The following is a 15,759-nucleotide window of genomic DNA, read 5'->3' as shown; positions in this document are numbered from 1 at the left end:
TCATTATTCCTGACTTCAACTCTGTCTCTCCTTTAATCCTTCCACCACCCTCCCAGAGATCCCATGCCACTGGCTCCCAGGAAATCCGAGAGCGAGCCACGGTGTTGCAGACAGTGTTTGAAGATTATGTGCACTCCAGTCAGAGGATGGTCTCCTGGGCAAAGAAAGGTCAGTGTGACTCTCAGGAGATTGAGTGCTGTGACTGCCCCCTCAGCACAGCCACCCATGGTTGAGAGGACATCCATGAACCTCTGTGTACCCATCAAAGCCTTCGTTCTGCAGTAGTTCGGCAGGGTTTGGCAGCAGGCTCAGGAGGCTTTAAAGGGATATTAAATGTTAATTTTACCCATCTCCATCTTTTACACAAATGAGGCTTTATCTTGGCTTATATTAGGGCTAAAGCTTTGACCCAACAACTTGGATCTTGGGGATCTGTTTTTCTCTGTCTGTGAACACCAGGCAGCAGAGGTGACAAGGCTGGCAGAAGTAGCTGGAGGTGAGTGTAGGGCTGGAAGCATCAGGCCTAAGCAGTTCCTGTCTGAAGGGCCGAGGAAACTGAGATTGGTGAGATGAGGATGGGCTTAGACCTTCAACCTGGACAGTTCATCCAAGGGATGCCAATGTCCTTCTCAGACCCTTTGTAGAGTAAGTAATCCCTGGGGTCCCAGTGCTAAAGGTGGCATTCATAGCTCCACTGAACAGTGGCCATAAATAGCCAGTTCGTCTTCCTCGGGAGATGTTCCGATGGTGACTGAGTAATGCTAATAAACCTAAGCCTGGCAGTGCTCATGGTGGCAGCACCTTTAATCCTAGCACTTGGGGCAGGCAGAGGCTGGCCTGCTCTACAGATTGAGTTCCAAAGACAGTCATTACTAGACAGAGAAACCCTGTCCCAAAAAACCAACCAACCAACCAACAAAAAAGACCCAAGTTGGGTACACAGTTTTTTTTCTATGAGTTCCTTGAGAATTTTGAGAAAAGAGAAGTTTTGTTTTTTTGTTTTGTTTTAAAGACAGGAACGTATGCTGTAGACCAGGCTGGCCTCAAAAGTGATCTGTCTGTCTGCTAAGTGCTAGGATTGGAGGTGTTATTAGGCCTTGCTATCATTCTTTATTTTAAATTCATTTAGTTTTGAGACAGGGTCATGTTAAAAGCAGGTCTTAAACTTGGGTCCCTCCTGCTACAGTCTCTCAAGTGCTGGGTCTACAGACGCAGACCACCACTCCCAACTACAAGTACCTTTTAAAAATAACTACTTAGCAGTGTTGGGGTTTGGCAGTGCTCCAGGCCTTCAGCACGGGAGGCAGCAGGTGGGAAGCATCCTCTGCTTTGTAAGCTAATGTATTGAAGGGCCCAGGAGCGGCTGCAAGACAGTGGGCCTGGTGAGGGAGTGCTTTAGACAGTGCTGCAACCTACAGAAAAGTAGAGCAGGTAAGGAGTCAGGGGTAGTGACTGCACTGTGTTTGGTAAGGTCAGAGTAAGCCCAGCTAAAAAGGAGATACTTGAGCAAAACAAAATGGGATGAGCACTCAGTCTTCTGAAGGAAGGAAATGGGTTATGCATGAGACTGGATTAGCTGAGACAGAGCCCTGTAGAGCCAGAGGCTGCTCTGAGGTCACCCTGAGGGGACTGGGAGCCCTGGGAGGCTTTGAGCTGAGATGTGGCTCAGTGAACCAGTGTTTTAAAAGCTCACCCTGCTACAGTATGAGAATTGATCCTGGGTACAATCGAAAGCTAGAAACCAGGCTACAGTGAGTGGCCAGCAAGCAGTAGGTGAGAAAAACAGCATCAGGACTAGAGGTGGAACTCAGTGGTCAGCACTTGCCCAAGCTCCAGCCCCAGCACTACCAATAAAGACAAATGTTTGCAGATAGCCACCACTCATCCTCTGCACACATTTGACTGTCAGAACACTCCAGACACAGTCACATGCAAAGGAAGTCTGTCATGCCAGCCAGATAAGTACTGATGTCCTTCTGGTCTTTTCTCTAATAATGCTCTGTCTTCAGCATTTCCCAAAGGTGAGTTCAGCAATTCCAAGTAGTTCCCAAGAGCCTCTCTGTAGAGACTGTCATTGTGATTTTGGTCTTTGGAAGAAGGTACTGACTCAACTGAATTCAGGTTGATAACCTTGCAGTGGAAAAAAGGTGCCTGCCCAACACCATCCACTTTGGGCGTGTCAGTGATGTTCCCATGCCTTGGGACTGCCCTGTGTGAATGGTCCCTTGAAAATTAACAAGCAGTTGTCAGAGATAGAGATTGGGGGTGTTGACTGTCGTCAGAGTCACTGTCTTCTATTGCAGCTGTTGGAGCAGAGCTGATCTGTGTTTATGGTGTTTAGTACAACAAGGAAATGTGGGGATCAGTCTCTTGTTTGCTGACTCACTTTCACTCCAGGTTGATAGGGGCTGGAACCAGCTGCCCTCACCCCGTAGATCCTAGTCACCTACCTTGGGACACAAAGCCCCTCACTAATCTCTCCAATCACTTAGGATTGTGACTTTAGGACTCTAAAAAACTGAACTTAAGATATAGGGAAAACCATTGTATCCCATAAGATGACACTTACCTTTTGCATTTTAGTTTACATATTTAAATTCCTCAACCAACTTGATTCCCCTCTGTGGCATTGCAGAACCTACCTCATGAATAATTAACAATGCAGCTGCCCTTGCCTTTCAGCTGAAAACTAGATAGAAACTGGGCCAAGTCTGCATTTGTAGACTTTTTCACTGTTCGACCCATCTTTGTTAATAATCAGTTTGATTGTTGCAGTCCAAGAACAGCTAGTGTTGTGTTTATAAAAGATAGAGAGGGGGATTATGGTCTATGGGGGTCTGGGGAAAGGGGGTGCCTCAGCACAACTATAGTATAGAGTTTATTCGGGCATGGGGAGGGGAGTTAACAGGGTAGCAGGGACGGGGGGGGGGGGGGGGGAGTAGAGGCCAGCATGAGCACGTGGAGGGAAAGGGGGAGAATGGGGAGAGAAGGGACAAAGGGGGAAGAGAGAAAGAGCAAGAGGAAGCAGGAGCCAGAGCAGGAAAGTGAGGACGGGGCAAGTAGCCCCTTTTATAGTGTTAGGGCATACCTGGCTATTGCCAGGTAACTGTGGGGCAGAACTTAGACAGCATGCTAACCCTCCCCCATTTTGGTTTAATTAAAAAAGAAAAATTAGAAAGGTGACGGTGGGGCAGGAATAGGGTTGTTGTGATCTCTGACTGCTTCATGCTTGTTTTGGGGCAGTGTGTCTCTAGGGAACCTAGGAAAGTGGGTCTGTGATGTTTGTCCCGTCTTAGGAGTTAGCTGTTTCCTTGTTGTCCCTGTGTTTATAAGAAGATAGAGAGAGGATATGTCCCGTGTTTCGGCACCAGTGTTGTGTTTAGAAAAGATAGAGGGGGGCGTGAATATGGTCTATGGAGGTCTGGGGAAAGGGGGTGCTTCAGTGCGGCCCATGCTGAGACATCCCTTCCCCCTGAGGGGCCAGCCACACAACTATAGTATGGAATAGAGTTTAATCAGGGCATGGGGAGGGGAGTTAACAGGGTAGCAGGGGCAGAGAAAGAGAGAGAGAGGGAGAGGGAGGGGAGGGAGAGAGAGGAGAGGAGAGGAGAAAAAGAGAGGAGTAGAGGCAGGCCATGAGCATGTGGAGAGAAGGGGGAGATGGGGACAAAGCGGGTAGAGGGTAAGAGAGCAAGAGGAGCAAGAGAGTGAGGAGGGGGCAAGCAGCCCCTTTTATAGCGTCAGGCATACCTGGCTGTTGCCAGGTAACTGGGGGTGAAGCTTAGACAGAATGCTAATACTTACTTCTTCCTTTTCGTCTTCTTTGTGTGTCTTTTAGCTAGGACTTGGGCTGTAGAAATAGCGGTATTGTGTTTTCATTCTAGACTCTGAAGGGAAGTTTTACAGAGCAGAGCCCTCTGTGCCTGCCCTGTTCTGGTGCTCTGTCATGATCATCTTCTGGCCTCCCTGCAAAGTAGGGGTCATGTGTGGCCCTGGCACCTGGGCTTGCAAAGGACACTTGTTAGTAGTGATATACTTACCCTCCTCAGTGGATGGCAGCGGCCAGGCACCTTGCCGAGTGCTTTGTCTTTAAGAGAACTGCAAGAAGGCATTTCTTTTCTCACATCCTTTAGGTAATATGGCTGTTGGCATAGGTATGTGTATGCCTTTGCCATGGACCAGACTGGGCTTATGATACAGGGCCGGAGGACTGTCTTCAGGCTGTAGTATTATTCCTCTGACTTCTTATCCTAGGAGTCAGCTGTATGACACCTCCATTCCTGATCCAGATGCCCATGAATAAAAAAAGACCAGGGTGTCCAGGTGGATTATTGTAGACAGATTCCGCTAATTCATGCACCTTACATAGCTCCCTGGAAATAAGAGCCAGCAGCTCAAATGCTCAACTCTCATTGCCTGTAGCTCCATCCGTCACCCTGAATAAACATCTCCTTCAGGTTTCCACTTCGTACTGTGCTGGCCTCACAGCCATATTCCTTCTGTACATTCTAGACACTGCCAGCATGAACCACTTCCTGCCCCTGCTGTCTCAGAGTTAGCCAAACATGGACGTCCATGCAAGTGGGCAAGGACACTGCTGCTGCTGTCCCCAGTGACACTAGAGCCTAGAGTACATGAAGGTTTGGTTAAAATATGCAATGTAAAATGCTGCCTGGGCTGATGTCTAGGGCTTAAAGATTCCCTGCCATTTGCCACTGCTCAGCAACTGGTCATCCCCGTAAAGCTGGGTCCTTACCGCTCTTGGGACAGACATCTGTCTACTTGCTTGCTTCATGGAAGTGTGTTCTGTGGAGGAGAGGATGGTTGTGAGCCAAGCAGTGACCTTGGGGCTCAGCTGCTTATGTGGAAGAGTGGCAGGAAGTGACATAGAAGCTGCCTTGGGGTGACCCAGACTCTTGAACCAGCTTGGATTTAGAGCAGTGTTGGAACTGGGGAAAAAGGGAAGTCAGGTCTTGGTGGTCACCGCAGTGCCAGTGAGTTCCTTTCTGAGAATGCGAGTAGCCGTGGGTGGGGTAGACGATTTGAAGCGTTAAAGCTGCTCTTTGGAAAAGCTGGTCCCTGGTTATTGGAAGAGAAGGGAACACAGATTTAAGAGAGGTGCAGAGGAGTCGCTGTGCTTATTGTTTCCATCGATTGGGAAAAGGAGTTCACTTTGCTCAGTAAATAGAGCTTTGATGGATTCCCAGGATCCTTCCAGGAGATGATCTGCTAAAATGACACTTTTTATTACTGTTCATAAACGGCAATCTCCAGGTACTGCTGGGATATTACACTTAAGCTGTGGGCAAACTTGCCAGTCCAGTGGCTCAGCCACCTAGCTGACGGAGGCTGGTGCTTGGTGCCTCCTTTGTCATGGTACAGGGCTGGTTCTGTCCCTCCTGGTAGAGGAGCTGGTGCAAAAGTAAAAGAACAGTGGTGGGCAGGGCTCGGTGCGGATCATCTCCCTGCTGGGAAGAGGGGAGCTTGTGGGCTATTCCAGGAGGAAACAGATGCAGGAGAGTGTCCTCAAGGAGGATGTCAGGTTAAGGTACTGAGGCCTGGCCAAAGCTCCAGCACCCAGGGAAAAAGCCCAGATCCTCTGTATCTGCACTGGGGTCTAGAACAAGGAATCTATTCCTCCTGGCTTTACAGTGGGACTGCAGCTTTGCAGCTGGGCTCTCCAGGCTGGTGGCAGGCACCCAGGTCAACTGACATCTGCACTATTTTAGTTTTTATAATTTCCTTTCTCCTTGGCATGCTGTGAGCATTGATTGTTCAAAGTAACTGATTTTCCCCTAATATAAGTATCTAAGAGTTTCTCATTTCCATAAGAAAGTGTCGATCACTTAGTTTCTTCTTTCATTTTACTGTATGTACCAAACAGGTATCAAGTGCATGTGACATGCCAGGCTCTATGGTAGGCCTTGAAACTGTATGTGACAAAAGAGAAGTCCTGTTCTGTTGGATTCTTGACAGCTCTTCATAAAGCAAAGGAAATTTTATAGGATTTATTTAAGTGATAATTTTGGCTATAATTTTTGTTTAGTGACTTTTTTCCAGACTTTATTTTTATTATTTTCATTATATGTATGCATGTATATCTATGCAGTCATATACATAGGTGAGTGCAGTTGCCTAGGGAGGCATCAGATCCCTGCAGAGCTGCCCAGTGTAGGTATCCAAATTCAGGTTTTCTGCAAGAGCAGTAAGTCCTCTTAACCACTGAGCATCTCCCCAGGCCTTTTAGAGACTTTAAAATACAAATACAAGTGTGCCTGTGTTGTAATTGTCCTGGTTCTGTTCTTTCTTGGCAAGATAAGTAGGGTAAGATAGGGATGAGGTAGCTTTGGGACTTCAGAACCCCTATCCTGACCTCCTCCTCCCCCTTTCTTCTAGCCCTGCAGTCCTTCATCCGAGCCTATGCCACCTACCCCAAGGAGCTGAAGTCTATCTTCCATGTCCGGTCCCTACACCTTGGCCATGTGGCTAAGAGTTTCGGACTAAGAGATGCTCCTAGAAACCTCGGTGTCTCTGCTGTGAGAAAGGCAAACTTTAAAAGGTGAGATGGGTATTAGACCATGTGCAAGTTTCTGTTTACATTAGCAGGTGAGCTCACGTGGAAGAGAGAGAGAGAGAGAGAGAGAGAGAGAGAGAGAGAGAGAGATACCACTAGTGTCTGCCTGTCTTCAGTACAGAAGCACTTGGACCATGAGGAAAAATCATCCCTAGTTGGACACAAACACAGTGGGGATTTACTGAACAGGAAGATGGGTCTGTTGTCTTCATGCCCCACTAGAGTAACTTGGGAGGCTTTTTTTTTTTTTTTTTTTTCTTTTTTTTTTTTCGGAGCTAGGGACCGAACCCAGGTACTTGGGAGGCTTCTTGTGTATTCTATATCATTAGCTCTGGTGCTGAGTTTTGCACAGACCCTTGCCCTTTCCACCACAAAGTGCACATGTAGGTGCAGGATTGCTTTGTCCAAGGAATCTTTGTGAAAGGAATGTCAGTGTAAACAAAGCTGACCTTTGAGTTCAGTTATCCTGAGTCCCCGGAGTGGAGAACTAGGCTTGTCCTTGAGTCCAGCCCCACAGTACTGACCTAAGCTAATGACTGTTCAGCAAGCTGTCTGCATTGTCTGCGTTGTCTGTTTTCTCTCCTTCAGGAGTGACGGTCTTCCAACAGCAGGCTCAGCCTCCTACCATAGTCTGAGCGCTGGAAGCCCCTCTGGGGGGCTCTGGAGGGGTTGGGGGAGGGGCATTTTTGTTGGTGACCTGTGTGGGAGGGACACCGTGAGTGTTGGAGTATAGAAACTTTGCCTCCCTTGCCCAGGTTTTGGTGTAAATTCCTTGACTGCTCGGGTACTTACTATGCTGTGTGCCTTTTTTCTGCGTACTAGTTCCAGGTGCTGCCATCGACCTCCAGTAACCATGTGTGGAGCTTAGGCATACTTGTGCTGGTGTTCCCTTTACCAGGAAGCACTTGCTGCCTCACCAGCCCAGTCAGCACCTAGCTTCAGAGGGAAGGGGGCTGCCCAGTGTAGGGTTTTAGAGTCAGGGGCCTCAGACTTCACTTCCAGCTCCGTTCTGACGGGGTCCTGGGAAGCAGATGACTTAAGTGGCAGCATTGACATTACCATGAGAGGCCACTGGGGAGAGAGCAATCACCATCCCATGTCTCAGCTGACCCTAGCCAGCAGATGGGCATCAAGACCACTATACCCCTGTGAGCAGCTGATTGAACCGGGCTTTATTCGGGAAAGAATGGGCTGATTAGCTGCTAAAGAGCATGTACGATGGTATGGGGCAGCCTTTGATGTCGGGCTGGCGCAGCAGGGAGCCAGGCAGTGAGTGACAGCAGTGTGTCACAGGATTACTCTGAGTGCCTATGCCACTCTGTTCTTACCCTGTCACCATGTGGAACAGCCCTTTTCTGCTGTGTCCTTATTTTGAAGGTGTTTCTCACCACGCATCCCTCCCCTGGCTTTCTAACACAGACGGGCACTGAGGAGACTGTAGCTACCTTTTTGTATTTGGGAAAGTGTTGTCACTCCTGGAAAAGAAGTGGCTTTGCAGCTAATCTGCACATGCACTGTATAATTGTGGCCAGGGTGAGTGGCAGGGAGAACCTGACAGATTGTCCACACTTCTTGGTCAGGACTCAAGCAAATGCCAGTTGCTGCTTTTTTTTTTTTTTTTTTTTTTTTTTTTTTTTTTTGAGGACTGCAAAGAAAAGTCCATTAAACCTCACAAGGTACAAAGAGTTAGGCCTGCTGTCGCCATGATTATTGTTCTGAGCTGAAGGTCTTCCCTGAAATCTGCCTGTCAGGAAAGAGAACGGGGTCCTTCTGTCCCGTGCAGAAGAGTGCAGTGGTGGCACTAAGTTCTCAGTGCTCTGCTTCCCAGTTCTGGTTCCTGCTGTGCTCAAACCCATGATGTCTGCTAGCAAAGTCCAGCCAGATGCAAGCCTGTCGGCTTCAGGTGGGAAACTTCGTGCTTGTCAGGTGCGAGCCAAGGGCGGGCAAAGGGGTTTTGTCTTCCGTGTACATGGCCTCTTTCTTCACACATCCACTTCTCAGAGCAAGGAAATAAGTAACATCTCTAAATGAGATCCTAACAGTCAGGTCTCTGTCAGCCTCCCGACCCTCAGCTTCAGTTCTGAAAAGGAACAGTAAACATCTCTCTACACATAGGAGTACAGTCAGAGTCACAAAACCTTTCCTGGCACCTACACACAAACCTGTCAACAGCCCCCACCCCAAACATCTACACAGATGCTGCTGGTAAAATATTGAATGGCCCCTCAGCAACATTCATCACAAAAACAGCAGTTCCCAGGAAGCAAAAGTGGTAACCTAGTCCTCTAAAATTGCCATCTTTCCTGGAGACATGGGGGCGGAGCCTGTCTGCTGCACAGGGTCGGTTGGACTGTTGGCCAAGGTGTCTGTGTAGGCATGAATGAGTAAAGCGAGTCCAGGGACATGCTCTGTGAGGGCCATAATTCCTTTTCACTCAATGGGAAGCGGTTCCAAAATAACAAGACTGATGCCACTGATAGTGTGGAAATGTGACTGCAGTTTCTAAATCCCCCATCTTGTGTGAATTATTCCCTACACCAAGCACCACTTTCCCAAAACAGTTCTCTCAGCTTCTGCTGACACCCCAGTGTGGTCATCAGCAATAGTGTCATCAGAATCCAACTCTTGTTCCTGTTCTCAACTCATCTCCTTTAAAATTAATTAGAGGAATGGCAGTCTCAGTTAACTGTTCTTAAATCATTTTATTTGACTTGTATGTTCTCTCAATTCATCCTTGTCAGAGCGTTACTAGCTCCCATTTTGCCTACAAGACAAGCATTCTAAAGCCTCCTCCTAGATGTGGCTGTGCTTAGTCAGGGAGAACATGCTGAGGGCTGGCTCTACCTGGCCAGCACAGCACAGCATTTCTTAACCTCCACACTTCTAAAGCCCCACAAGTCTTTCATGTCTCAAAATAGTAAACATCTTTATGGAAATCACACATGGCAGTCAGTTACTTGCAGAGCCTTGACCCTCCCTGAATCAGCACAGACGCCTTATCACTGAAGTTCACTGGCTTGGGCCACATTCCCTGTTAACAGCCGTCACTGTGCTGTGGCACTGTAAACAGATAGGAAGGGCTCACCCTATGTGACTGCTGTAGCTCTTGCTGTTGGTTCTGTTTGTTCCCCATTAGCTGTCTCCCTTGCCTTCCCCTTGCTTCCTAAGTCTATTAAAGTGTCACACGACGGGTAGGCTAAGTTACTTGAATGCTGAGTGCACCTTTAGGCACACGCCAAGAACTATGTCTCAGCTCTCTTGCCTCTTGAAGGAAGATTCTTGGGCACCATGCTATCCATCATTGTGGAGACAAACCAGATGCTGAATACGAAACATTGCTTCAGTGTCTTGTAAGACACAAGCAGTTTGCCATTGTGGTGATGGCCTTGTGACTGGTCTGGTCCTTTCTGCTGGCCTCCAGTAGCCAAGTATTGCTGGGGCTAAGGACCAGAGAATGTCTGGAAGCAGCTGCAACCTTCCAGCACTCTGGAACAACCTTGAAAGCAGAATCAGGTTCCCTGAAGATGAGCACTAAGAAGCTGCAGCTGTGTCACCCTGTGAAGCAGTATCCTCATCATTAGGAGCAGCTTGCCTGCCAATTTTTACGTGGCATTTACAACCTCCCTAATATCACTTAATTAGCTGAAGGGAAACCTGGAATCTTGCCCATTGTGAATTTTTTCTCAATTTCTTTGAGCCAGTTATTCTGCAAACAACAGACTGGCCAAATGTGAGATGAGAGGCTGGGCACAGCCACTTGGAAGCTTGAGGATTTCTCCATGCCTGCCTACTGCACCTGAGTTGGTGCTCTCTTGGTCCATCTTGCAGCACGTAACAACCTTGGTCCCTTAGGCCTACTTGACTCCATCTCTTCCCTAGATTTCTAAAACTCTTGGGTTTAAAACTCTTGAGTACTCTCAGCTGCTGACTTCTGAGGTCCTGGTCTTTCCATGCCTCCTGTGGTCACTGCCGTGCAGACAGCTCCCACTCCCTTCCTAATCCATGCAACCCTGACGTAGAGTCTTGGGTGACATCCTGCTGTCACTTTCAGGACCTGGGCCTGGCATGGGCCCTCACCCTCTCCTCTCAGAGTTGCCTGGGCAGGCAGATGTTCACTTGTTCTGACACAATGGCACAGTTGGTTCTAGGGTGGGATTTGTCTGACGCTCCTCAGCAGAAACTCTGTTAGGCTTTGTTCACTGTGCCTGCAACTCACTCCTGGCGCATAGTAGGTACAAAGGAAACACTGTGACTTGGATGGGTGGAATCCTTCTGGAACTCTGAGGGAAAAGGAGTCGTTCTACTGTGAAGGGAGTGAACCCAGTTACTATTCAGTGAACTGGGAAGATGGCCAATCCTACATGGAGGAGCCCTCATCTTTCAAAGCTCTGTGTCCCAGGTGGCCGCCCTTCTGTGTGGAGAAGAGTGGGGCTAGACCACCCCCAGACTGCAGCTAGTCCCCTAGGAAGATCAACTTGGCCCAGCTTCCCCTTGTCTCCTTGGCCTCCCAGGGAGAGTGTGGACAGAACAAAGTCTGCTGGGGAGCACCATGAAACACCAAGTGCCCAGGCCCCACCCCAGAGACCACAGTTCGCTCAGAGAGCAACAGAGAGATGACAACAGACTTGACCTGGGGACTGAAAAGGATGTCATTAACAGTGTGACGGGCAGGTGCCAGTAGAGTCTGTGCCACAGAGGAAGGGTAGAAGAGCTATGCAGCGGGCCCTTGGCCAGGCAGTGGAGTAAACGTGCAGGTGCAGGCTGGGTGCTCGTCCATCAAGAAGGTGGCTGAGTGAGTGAGTGGGCTCTTCTGGGTGGAGAATACTAACAGCACAGGGCATGGGCCTACCTGTCATAAGCCCGTCCAAGTGGACTGGCCACGTGGGCCCTCCTCTCTCTGCCCTGCTGCCCTAGACTCTGGGGTAATTACAGCTCTGCACATGCAACCTTTACATCTGCCCTTCTTGTTCCTATCACTTGTTTTTTTTCTATGTGACACTGTGCAATTACCAGCTTTCTGCCTCCTTGTGGAAAAAACACACCCTCATCCGCACCCAGCTAATGAGGCGATTAGGGGGAATTCACAGTGACCTTGAGCTTCCTCCACACCTGAGTCACCTGCAGACGGCAGGAGCATAGGGTATGCTTTCTGTCACACAGTCAGGGCTGACAACAAAGAGCAGGAACCCAGCCAGCCTCTCCTGGGAAGACTGGAGGCGGTGATGTTTGTTGCTAGAGTCATCCCAGCACTGGGATTGGAAGCTGTGACTGGTCTCAAAAGCTGGCCACACCAGATGAGGCAGCGTGCAGCAGGACTCCTCAGGACTCCTGCTCTATGCCAAGCTGATTCTCTTGTAAGACTTACCCATCCCCGGCAAGAGTGATGTCTGTTCTTAGAGTCTTCTCGAGCTAAGTAGCAAGCATGTAGCCCTGTTAGGGCCTGTACTCTACTCCCTTTTCCCCTCTGTGTGTGTCTGCACCATTGGTTCTTTCCTCCCACTACTGTTCGTGGGTTCAGGGCGCTGACTGGATTCAGGTCAGCAGGCTTACACAGCAGCACCTTTACCCAGGAAGCCATTTTTCCAGTCCAAGGGGATTTTTTTTTTTAATGTGAGATCATTCTTTGTGTAACCAAAGAAATGGACTTAGAGAAAGAGACAAGGTTGTATGTAGAGCAGGTGAGCTTTACCGCTCTGTTTATGGGGTAGCCAGCAATAGGCCTGTAACGAGATACTCGTGAGTAAAGTCTGGCTCTGAAGTGGTGTCAGTTTCTGTGTGTGCAGAGGTAGCAGAGGTAGCCGGTTCTGGAGTTGACCCTTCCTGAACAGTCCTAACCCCTAGCACTTTGTGACAGCCTGACTGTCAAGTGGGAAGGGCAGCAGCAGATCATCAGCTGGTGTCAGAGGAAACCATGAATGCTTGGCCTGCGGTGCAGGGTGAAGCCAGGAGTGCTCTGGAAAGGCTCTCTTCTTCCTGCGGCCTCTTTCTGATCTACCACGGCCTGGCCGTCATCTCTAACACTCTTCTGATGAACAGTATAGCCTGTGCCTCAGTAAGCCTGTGTCTCAGATGCCACTTTCAGGGATGGTGGCCCCACCACTCCATGGTGGCCCCAGCATACCATTAGAGTTCCCCAAAATAGGCCACAGTTCCCACCAGTTGTTCCCTGTGAGACTCACTCACTTGGGTGTTGTGTGTCCACCATTTGCATACAGCAGCAAGGTGTTGATGGCAGCAATCAACCAGTCCTTGGTCCACAAGAGGCCACAGATAGATGGCAGCCCTTACCTCCCCCTTTATTCCATCTGTCCCATATTATCCCTACTAATAACACTCATCTGCTTCATGGAAACCGTTCACACGTACAGGAGAGACTGCCCAGCACAGGTGCCCAGGTGGGCACTTGCAGTAGTGCAGCTCACGATGTCTATAGGAACTGTGACTTGATGTCCACCACCAGGGCCTGGCCCCGTCCTCAGAGGACCTATTTTCATCCTCCTGTGTCTACAGATGAGGCTGCCTGAAGCCCCACCGCTGTCAGCAGGGTGGGTCTCTCCAGAGCCTTCCAAGTCCAGATCAGACCTGGCTAACAGCCGGGTGACTGCACCCAGGAGCTCCTTTCCCCTTACTCTCCAGTAAGGGCCTCATGTATGTCCATCTTGAAGGTCACCTTCTGAGCCTGTCCTTTGGGTCCAGTAGAGCATTGTGCTGCCCTCCCTCTGTAATGTAATAAATGCACCCAGGTCACAGACAGAAGGTTTAGATAGGAGGGCCAGAGGACTGAGCCTTCGGATTGGGCCCAAGGCTCTGCTCTTAAGCTGGTCAATGTGTTTGTTTTCCAGGACTACCCACTACTTACCCACCTTAACAATAATACTATTTGTATGGAGCTCTGAAATAACACCAAAAGTCTCTCATGCTTCTGCTATTCATCCTCTCTGCTCAGCCCTTTTCTGAACTTGCTGCTGACTTCAAGTCATCAGCTTGATGAGTGTCTGAGTTGGGGTTCAAACCACTGCCAGCAGATTCTGTTCTTTTCCCTATCCCCCAACATGGCCACCTGACGTTTGAGGTCCATGCCTAAGGGCTGAGAAGTCTCCTCAGAGTTTTGGTCTCCTGGGCTAAGAAAGCTCAGGGTTCCTCCCACTTGAGGACTCTAGTTCAGCACTTCCTGAGTCACCTGACAGGGCCTCTGCACTCCCACATAGTGCATGAGCCCTAGCTTCTGCAGGCTTTTGCCAGTTTGCACACCTCACGTTCCCAACATTGGTCTGCTTCTAGCTAAGGACTGTTCCACTCTTCAGTAGCCCTGGTTTTGGTTCAGGTGTCCCGGTTACATTTCTATTAACTGTGATAAGCACCATGATCTAAAGCAACTGGGAGGGGAAAGGGTTTGTTTCACCTACAGTTAGAGTCCATTCCTAAGGGATGTCAGGGCAGGAACCTAGAGTCCAGAAGTGAAGCAGAAACCATAGAGTAATCCTGACTTGCTTCTCGTGGCTTGCTCGGCCTGCTTTCTCATAACATGCAGGGCCACCTGCCTGAAGTAGCATTGCCCACAGTGGACTGGGCCCTCACACATCAATCATTAATCAAGAAATACTCACACAGTCGTGCCCACAGGCCAGCCTGGTGGAGGTTTTTCTCAATTGCGTGAGGTTTCCTCTTCTCAGATACCTAGCCTGCCTTAGTGGACAAAAGCAGCACACGTTGCTTAGGCCTGACTTCTGTCTGCAGTGGGGTCCATGGAGACACAGAACGTAGACTTAGTTGGATCCTGAGAGTCAGGATAAAACCTTCAGTGGTTGGGTTGCCAGCCAAGGTCTTTGCCCATACAACTCAAAGCTGGGCCTGGCTGATGCCTTCCTTCCCTTTCCACCCGGGACTTAGCGAGCTGGGTGTTAAAGGGCATGCTCCCCTTCAGGAGGCCGGCTGATCCTCCCATGCTGGCTGCTGCTTCACCTGAGTTCCATGCTATACTAGGGGAGGGCTGGCTCGTGCTCTCGCCAAGAGAACCTGGTGATAGTCACAATGGAGAAACTTGTAGTCAGCCTGAGGTCATTCCTGCCTTCTGGGTTGTATACATACACTCAGTTTCCCAGATTAGAAAGCAGGAAAAACTAGAAAGGAAGACTTGGTCCTCGGGCATCTTAATTACAGTGCAACAGAAGAGGGCTTGGGAAGTCAAGTAACTGTGAGGCCAAAAAGCAGTGAAGTTTTCAAAAAATAGAAAATCCAAATACTTTGAGGTTTTGGCATAGAACAAATTACACCTGTTTCCTGTAAACCAAATATACTGATTTTTATCCATCATTATTGAAAGAACACATGCCCATTTTATAACTAAAAGCCAGAAGTTACACAGAAACTCACAGTCCAAGGTTGGACTTACTTTTTAGTGTTATGGGTGACGCTTGGAAAGAAATGGTTGCATTTGTGTCTTAAGGCAATATGAAAGCAAGATGAAGTTGAAGCAGTAGTCATCAAGAAGATATGCTTGAGTGGTTTTAAAATCTTAAAACAAGGCTGGTATACTGGTGCACACCTTTAATCCCAGCTCTCAGAAGGCAGAAGCAGGCAATCTCTTGAGTTTGAGGCCAGCCTGGTCTACAAAGAGTCCAGGACAGCCAGGGTTTTGTCACACAAAGAAAACCCTGTCTTTAAAAAAAAAAAAAAAAAAAAAAAAAAATCCTAAAGGCTTTGCTGTGCTGTGACCCTAAAGCTGTTTTTCAAAATAAAAAAAGAAGAAATGGTGATTTTTTTTTTTCTTTTTTCTTTTTTTCGGAGCTGGGGACCGAACCCAGGGCCTTGTGCTTGTTAGGTAAGCGCTCTACCACTGAGCTAAATCCCCAACCCCAAGAAATGGTGATTTAAAGTGGATCTTTTCCTGTCATGAGCTGGGCATGGTAGCATGCACCTCATCCTAGCACTTGAGAGGCAGAGGCAGGTGGATCTGAGTTCAGGCGAGCCTGTCCTACAGAGTATATTTCAGGACAGCCAGGGCTACACAGAGAAACATTGTCTTGAAAAAACGATGGATGGATGGATGGATGGATGGACCGGTGGGTGGGTGGATGGATGGATGGATGGATGGATGGATGGATGGATGGATGGAATGATGGATGGACGGATGGAATGATGGATGGACGGACGGATAGATGGATGGACGGACGGATGGATGGATG

At 48.8% G+C, this 15,759-nt stretch overlaps 1 protein-coding gene across 1 annotated transcript in view; it reads left to right on the top strand.

The window, feature by feature from the left end:
• Ddx31 (DEAD-box helicase 31) overlaps positions 1-15,759 on the top strand; it is a 64,668-nt gene that overhangs the window by 44,947 nt on the left and 3,962 nt on the right. The window contains exons 18-19 of the mRNA XM_032902952.1: positions 57-168; positions 6,397-6,559. Coding sequence (XP_032758843.1) covers positions 57-168; positions 6,397-6,559 — 275 coding nt within the window. The remainder of the gene's footprint in view (positions 1-56; positions 169-6,396; positions 6,560-15,759) is intronic.

The sequence above is a fragment of the Rattus rattus genome, chromosome 5 (assembly GCF_011064425.1).
Source record: "Rattus rattus isolate New Zealand chromosome 5, Rrattus_CSIRO_v1, whole genome shotgun sequence".
Taxonomy (NCBI): domain Eukaryota; kingdom Metazoa; phylum Chordata; class Mammalia; order Rodentia; family Muridae; genus Rattus; species Rattus rattus.
Note: the sequence above shows the minus strand (reverse complement) of the source record. Positions and strands in the feature narration are given on the sequence as shown.